The sequence below is a fragment of the Calypte anna genome, chromosome 17 (assembly GCF_003957555.1).
Source record: "Calypte anna isolate BGI_N300 chromosome 17, bCalAnn1_v1.p, whole genome shotgun sequence".
In the NCBI taxonomy this organism is placed as follows: Eukaryota; Metazoa; Chordata; class Aves; order Apodiformes; family Trochilidae; genus Calypte; species Calypte anna.
In genome coordinates, this window is record NC_044262.1 from 8,401,785 (window position 1) to 8,409,132 (window position 7,348).

At 56.2% G+C, this 7,348-nt stretch overlaps 1 protein-coding gene across 1 annotated transcript; it reads left to right on the forward strand.

Annotated features, from left to right (window-relative positions):
• Positions 1 to 219: 219 nt before the first annotated feature.
• BARHL1 (BarH like homeobox 1) lies at positions 220 to 6,111 on the forward strand. The gene is made up of 3 exons (XM_008491599.2): positions 220 to 670; positions 3,956 to 4,178; positions 5,817 to 6,111. The coding sequence occupies exons 1-3, from the start codon at positions 220 to 222 to the stop codon at positions 6,109 to 6,111; spliced, it is 969 nt and encodes a 322-aa protein (XP_008489821.2).
• Positions 6,112 to 7,348: the final 1,237 nt, after the last annotated feature.

A 7,348-nucleotide genomic window follows, 5' to 3' on the forward strand; every position in this document is an offset into this window, starting at 1 on the left:
CTAACGCGCGGCGCCTCGAAGAGCCTTGCAGCGATTGTTGCCCCGATCCCGGGCTGAACTTTGCTTTTTTTTAGTATTTTTTTTTCCATTTTAATATTTTTTTCCTTTTTTTTTTTTTTTTTTTTTTTCACCCTTCTGTTATTGTTAATTATCATTTAACCGCTTCCGCCGCTCCCTCCCCGCCAATGCCCGTGTGAGCGCCGGCACCTCGCGGGGGCCATGGAGGGCTCCACCGGGTTTGGGATCGACTCCATCCTCTCCCACCGAGCCGGCAGCCCGGCCGTGCCCAAAGGGGACCCTCTGGTGGGGGACAGCCGATCCCCGCTGGAGCTGAGCCCCCGCTCCGAGGGCAGCAGCGGGTGCCCCTCGCCCCGCTCACCGGGCCGCGAGTGCCTGGAGGCGGCGGTACCGCGGCCGGGCCTGGATGCCCACCTCCAGCCGGGACAGGTCTCGGCTCCCTCCCAGTCCCGGACCGTCACCTCCTCCTTCCTCATCAGAGACATCCTGGCCGACTGCAAGCCCCTGGCAGCCTGCGCTCCTTACTCCAGCACCAATGGACCTCACGGCGCTCAAGAGCCGGCGGGTAGAATTCCCACCAAGCTCGGCGAGGATTTTAGGGAGAAAATTGAAAAAAACACCAGCAGCCCCTCTTCGGACTCGGAATACAAAGGTAAGAGCCTCTTACCCCAGGGCGGTCTGGACCCAAAGCCTCTGGCAGTCCCGAAGCCTCCTGGTACGCCGGGAACTCGCTACGGAACCGGCACCGGCGAGACGCAGTGATGGGTGGGGGGAGGTCGCGGGACTGGTCGTCCCCCACGGCTCAGCACCAACTTGGAGAAACTTGGGGGGGCTCGGCCCGGTGGAGGGGTTGGGGCGATCGGTGCTTCCCCAAACGCACTCGGGGGATCCTCCGGGCTGTTTCCGCGGGGAAAGATTCGGCTGTTTCGTTCTTACCCGCGGGGAAAGGAGAGAGGAGAACCAGGGCGGATTTCTGCCTCGGGATAAAAAAATAAATAAAAAGAAAACAATAATAAAATTATCACGGATTTGCCGGGTATTTCCCCTGCTTCGGTGAGAAACGAACATGAAAGTCGGTGGGATTTGATTCGATTTGTATTATTTGTATTATTATTCTGGAGATGGTTTAAAACCGAGCACGGCAGCTGGGGCGAGATGCGGAAACTGCTCGCCCCGTACCGGGGGCTTCGGCCTCCCGGGCCCCTCGCAGCCCCTTCCCGGCCTCCCCCTGCGGCAGCCGGGGCAGAGGGAAGCACGGTAACAACAAAGAGGGAAAGGGTTAAAGGTTTTGGGGTCGGTCCTCGCACCCCCGGAGCAGTTTAGCCTTCGCTCATTTTCCCCCCTTCCATATCACCCCTGCAAAAAACTTTCACCAGGAAAAAATTGTTTGCCTGGTGTTTGAGAGGGGAAGACGAGGGAACTCGGCTGTGGTGAGAAAGGAGAGACGATGACACCTTATGGGGCAGCTGGGCTTTAGGGGAGGCTGGCAGGAAAAGTTGGGGGAAGGGCCGAGCCTCAACCCGCTTGCAAATGTACCCTCAGCCATCCGGAGCTGCTGAGCTGACACCCACTTCACGGAGAAAAAAAAAAACCAACAAAATTCGCCTTTAAAAAAAGAGCCTCTAAAGGCTGCGGGAGCCCCCGGGCATCGCGGGGGCATTTTCGCAAAGAACGAGGGACGGAGCCCGAGGACGGTGCCGGGTTGGGAAGTGACCCGAGAGAACGAGTTTTGCGGGGTTGGGATCGAAAAGAGTCTTCTACACCCAGCCCCCATCCAAATTCCTTCAGCTTTCCTCCCCTTCCCCCAGCTCGCCCAGACGCGAAACAAGGTAGGGAAGAGGAGGAGAGGAAAAGCGGGTTATCCGAACCCAAAAAAACCGGTCGAGCCCAGGCTGAAGGGCAACAGTGGGGTTGTTACCTCGTCCCCACTCGGGGTAACTGAGTGGGGCAGCCACAGTTAAAACACGGTTCAAACTGAGGGGAAAAATGAAAAAAAGAATAGGAAAAAAAAAGAAAAAAAAAAAGAAAAAAAAAAAAAGAAAAAAAAAAAAAAAAAAAAAAAAAAAAAAAAAAAAAGAAAGAAAAAGAAAAGAAAAAAACCAAACCAACCACCACCACATCTCTTAAATCGAGGAGAGGAAAACCGCTAAAATAGGAAAAAAACCCCCACCACAGTCTAAATGGGGGAAAACCAGCCTTTAAATCGGAGGGTGGGTGATGGTGGAGCCTTAAATGGGTGAAAAACAGAACTTCCATTAAGAGAAAAGCAACGCTTAAGTAGCGGGAAAACACAGCCTAAATGGGAAGGAAACCACCCCTTAAATGAGGGTAAAAACGGGGTTTCAGCGAAGTAGCGGGTGAAAGTCCCAGCACCCAACGAAATGCATGGTTTTTGCTGCTTTGGAAATGGCCTTTCCCGGGGCAGAAAAACCCAACTGATTTACCTGCGCCGGCAGCAGAATTTGCCCCACGCCGGAAAAAAAGCCACATAATATTTAGTTTTATATTTGCATTATTAATAATATAATTTTTTAAAGCTACGAATAGCCGGGGGAGAGAGCCGGAGCCGAGCGCAGCCCTTTGGCGAGCAGAACTTTTTAGGAGCCGAGGACCAGCCCGGGGTGGATTTCCCTTCACGGGGTGCAGGAGGCCGGAGCCTTGTTTTTCTCCGCGGAAAAACTCCGCACAAACTTTGGGGCCCTTTCTAGAATAAAGCGGGACCAGGACCCCCGGCCGAATCTGGATCCGGCCCCTCCGCTGCCGCTTTCCCTGGGAACCGGAGCCCGGTTTCCCTTTTTTAAGGTTCGTCCCCGGCTCGGGTAGAGCCGGGATTTCTGGTTGAAGGATTTCACTCCCCGGTGGCTCAATTAACCGGATTATTGTCTTCCTACAGAGACAAATCAGCTCGCGTTCGGCTCCAGCCCTGTCCCTGCTAACCCCCGCCGCCAGCAAATTTAACATAAACCAGTAAAAAAACAAAACAAAACAAAACCAAAACCCAAAGCAAATGCCTCCGAATTGTATAAACTGAGTCTTTTTGCCACATAATCTCTTCCAGAATGGTAGGAAAGGCGGGCATAACAACGATTTCATTTCACCCTCGCGCTTTTTTTTGGTTTTTTGCTTGGGTTTTTTTCCCTTTTTCTACTTCGGTATTTTCCCTTCACCTACTAATGTTTCGCAGCGTAAATTCCCGCGTCGCTCCGCCGGTGCGTATGTACGGACCACCCCAACGAGCCGCCACCAGCCCGGCTCATTCGGTAATTTCTGAGATAAATAACGAGAGGGACAGTGGCTTGCGGGGCCCCTTCCCCAGGATTTCGTTGTACGCCCTGGAGAGGGGAAGTTTGTTCCGTGCCCCGGCAGCATCCCCGGGAGGATGGAGGCTTCTCCGCGGTGGATGAGAAGCAGCACCGTCCCCGGGACTTTCCCTCTCCAAAAATGTTGGCTTAGAATTTTATTTTTCGGTTGGTTTTGTTTTGCGATTTATTAAAAAAAAAAAAAATATTAGAGAGATTAAAAAAAAAGGGGGGAGGAGAAGGAAAAAAAATAAAGCACAAAAAAGACTGTTGGGGTCTGAGGAATGAGCCCAGGGTAGGGTCCTGCCCCCTGAGAAAGGGGGGTGAGGGGGATGCGGGGGTGGGGGGGCCGGGCAGGAGCGTGGCGGGGCCGGGCCGGGCCCCCCGCAGCTCAGCCTGAAGCTCCGGCTCCTCTCCCGGGTCCTTGAGATGGGGAAAGGCCAGGCCCGGCTCGGGGACCCCCCGAGTGCCCTGTGGGTGAAAATTCCCGGGGCTGGGGAGCAAAAGCACCGTGAGCCCGACTCCGTCTGAGCCCAGCTCCTGCGGCTGACGGCTGCACTGGGTCACTCCTCTTTTCTGAGGGTATTTCCCTTCCCTTGTTGCCCTGACCTGGCTTTTCTTCCTCTCTCCCGGCCCAGTAAAAGAAGAAGGAGACCGAGAGATCTCCAGCTCCCGGGACAGCCCTCCGGTGCGGCTCAAAAAGCCGCGCAAAGCCCGCACCGCCTTCACCGACCATCAGCTGGCCCAGCTGGAGCGCAGCTTCGAGAGGCAAAAGTACCTGAGCGTGCAGGACAGGATGGAGCTGGCGGCCTCCCTCAACCTCACCGACACGCAGGTGAAAACGTGGTACCAGAACAGAAGGTAAAAAAATTGCACCCTTCCCTCCCGCCCACAGCGCCAGGGTCCCCATCCTGCCCCTCTCCCCAGCCCCACACCCCCAAACCAGGCAGGGCTTTTGCACCCCACGGCCACCCCGTCCCTCCTAGCACCAGAAGACGCGCGGTCCCCTCCATTCTTCCCCATCCCGGGGACCTTTTACCCCAAAGTAAAGGAGATAAAAGTGATGCCGAGATTTGGGGCGGGGGGGGGACGGGACAATCCATGCCCCCAGCCCCAGAAAGCCGTGGAAGCAAGACCGGGCTTGCAGCTAAACACAACTGCCTAACACATCGGCCCATTAATAATAGATAGCAATTACTGCTTTGGACATCAATAATTAACATCCTTACAGTAATTACACAATTATTATTATTATGAATAATTTACTGCTGGAAATAGGTTTAGCTCTTCAGCGACAAATCTGTAAAAGGGTTGGTGTGATGGCTTCAGTGGATTCATCCGGACATCCTCGTCGGCGCTTACCCAGCCCCGATCATTGCCACGGCCACGAAACGAGAGACCCCCGGCTGCAGCCCCCACCCCCGTCCCCTCGTTCCCCTCCTCCCCGGTTTTAACCGTCCCTCCCCCTATTTCCATAGCCATATGTAAAGATTCCCGAGTTATCCTAGCGGCGGGGGGTAGAGAGCTTTTTAGGGGTGGCGGGGGCTGTGTGCTCACCCCCTCCTGGCAGCCTTTCCTCAATTCCATCCTGCAAGGACACGCTGGACCCGGACCGGTGTCCCCAGCCCCCTCCCCAACCACCCAGACCCCCCGGTGGCCCCAGCGTGGGCCAGATCCCGGAGCTGGGGGTTTCTCCGTGAGACTTGACACACACATAGCTGTGCACACAGCAGTATATGCATGTATTTATGCACATACATAAAAATATAAATGGCTCTCTATAAATATCTAAATATATACCTATATATAGAGATAGATATGCACACATATCTGACGCAAACGAAAGGCCCGGGTCGCGGCCACAGCCGCCCGGTCTGGCCACAGCAGCCCCAGCCTGGGGTTGGTTTGGGGGGAGGGTCCCGAAGCGGGGCCGCGGTGATGGAAGCGTCACCGGAGCTGGTGGGGATAGGATCCCCCGTGTCACACACGAGATGCCACAGGCATTGTATAATTTGTAATCTCGAATTTACACCCTCTGAAGGGACTGAAACGTTGGTCGCGATTGATACCGCAATATTTTCCACACTGACAGAGGATCCCAGCCCAGTTGTGGCTCCGGGAATGCTCCGTGGGCGCTCACGCCGGGCTGCCACGGTGGGGAACAGCGGGGAGGAAAGACCCTTCGCCCGGTTAATAGGGGTTCTATGTCCCCCACACTGGGTTGGTCCTCCCCTTAAGACCCCATTACACCCCATGGTATCATATCATATCATATCATATCATATCATATCATATCGTATCGTATCGTATCATATCGTGTCACATCAGTTCCCAATTGTACAGAAGGGGACCGGCCCCGGGAGCCGGCGGGGGAAGAGAGGATGCAGAATGGGAGCAGAGCCCAGGGAAAGGGGATATGCAGAGTAAAAATAACCCGGGAGAGGGTTTTGGAGCATCCCTCCCTCCTTGACCCCTTCTTTCGACTTGTCTTCTCTACAGGACCAAGTGGAAAAGGCAGACCGCGGTGGGCCTGGAGCTTCTGGCCGAAGCTGGCAACTACTCAGCCCTCCAGAGGATGTTCCCCTCGCCCTACTTCTACCCGCAGAGTTTGGTCTCCAACTTGGATCCCGGCGCCGCTCTCTACCTGTACCGCGGTCCCAGCGCCCCCCCGCCCGCCCTACAGAGACCCTTGGTGCCCCGCATCCTCATCCACGGACTTCAGGGCGGCAGCGAGCCCCCACCGCCCCTGCCCCCGCTGCCCGGCGTCCTGCCCCGGGCCGCGCAGCCCCGGTGAGCACCGGCACCACCGATACCACCCAGCCCGCTCCGACCGGGAGGGGGCCACCCCAACGCTGGGGCCGTGAACAAGCGACAGACTCCCGTTTATCCCTAAATATATATATATATATAAATGAGACCTCACCCTCCTTCCTTTTTTAAAAATATATATAAAGAACGCAAGAAGCCAGGGAGGGTTTGGCAGGACGGAGAGTCGGCAGAACTGCCCCCCCTCCCCGCCTCACATCCCTCCCCCCTTGGGGCACACGCCGCCGAAGGGCAGCGGGGTGGCTGCCGTGTCCCCCCCCGGCTTGGGACGGTGCCGGGAGCACGGGCAGTGGGTGGCTGCTCCCGGGGGGGACACACGACTTCGCTTCTCTGTCCCCTCCCCACGAACTGCCAGAGGGGACCGAGCCACCCCTCCCACGGAAAGCTCCGGGGAGCCCCCTCCTCACCTTCCCCGGCTCCCCGACCCCGCCACCGGGAAGAACTGTTCGGGGGGGTGCAGGATCGCTGGCCCCCGCCCGCCGCAGCAAGACTTTGGGATGTCCATAACTAAAACAACACATAAGCAAACAAAAACAAAAAACCACCAAAACCCAACACAACAACAGCAAAAAAGCGCGGCGAAATGTAAATACGGTGCGCAAAATGTATATGAATTATTTATTTGTGAACCCTGAGGGCGTATTTGTGTAAGTGATTCTTGTCAGTCTGTATCCCGGGGCCGGCCCGGCCGGGGCGGGAGGAGGGGTGGGGGGCTTGGGGCATCGCTCCCGCTCCCCATCCCTCCCTCTCCCCTTTTTTAAATGTGGAAATAAAACTTCTTTACAAACAAACGGGTCTCGCCTCCGCCGGCCCTTTCTTCTCCTCCTGCTTGTTTGCTCTGCCGGATCAGCCGCCACCGGGAGAAAGGGAAAAGCAAAGAGTTTTCCCACCTCTCATGGAAGGGAGCCCCCCACCCCCGGGACCGACTCCCTCCCCCGGGAGCCGGAACCCCCCCCCGGTCCCGGTCCCAGTGCCGGCATGCGGTACCGACTGTTCGGCCGCTGGGCCGGGGTCGGCGGGGAGAGAAGCAGCGGGGGACGGGGCGATGCTGGCCGGTGCGATGATAGCCGCGGCGCCGGTGAATTATTAACGTTAATCTTAAGTGTATAATTGCCTAAGTGCTTTAAATGATCGCTTTGGAAAATGGATTGTTTCCACCTTTGAAAAGTGTCGCTCATCTGGCCTCGGCCAGCGAGCCCGGCAGC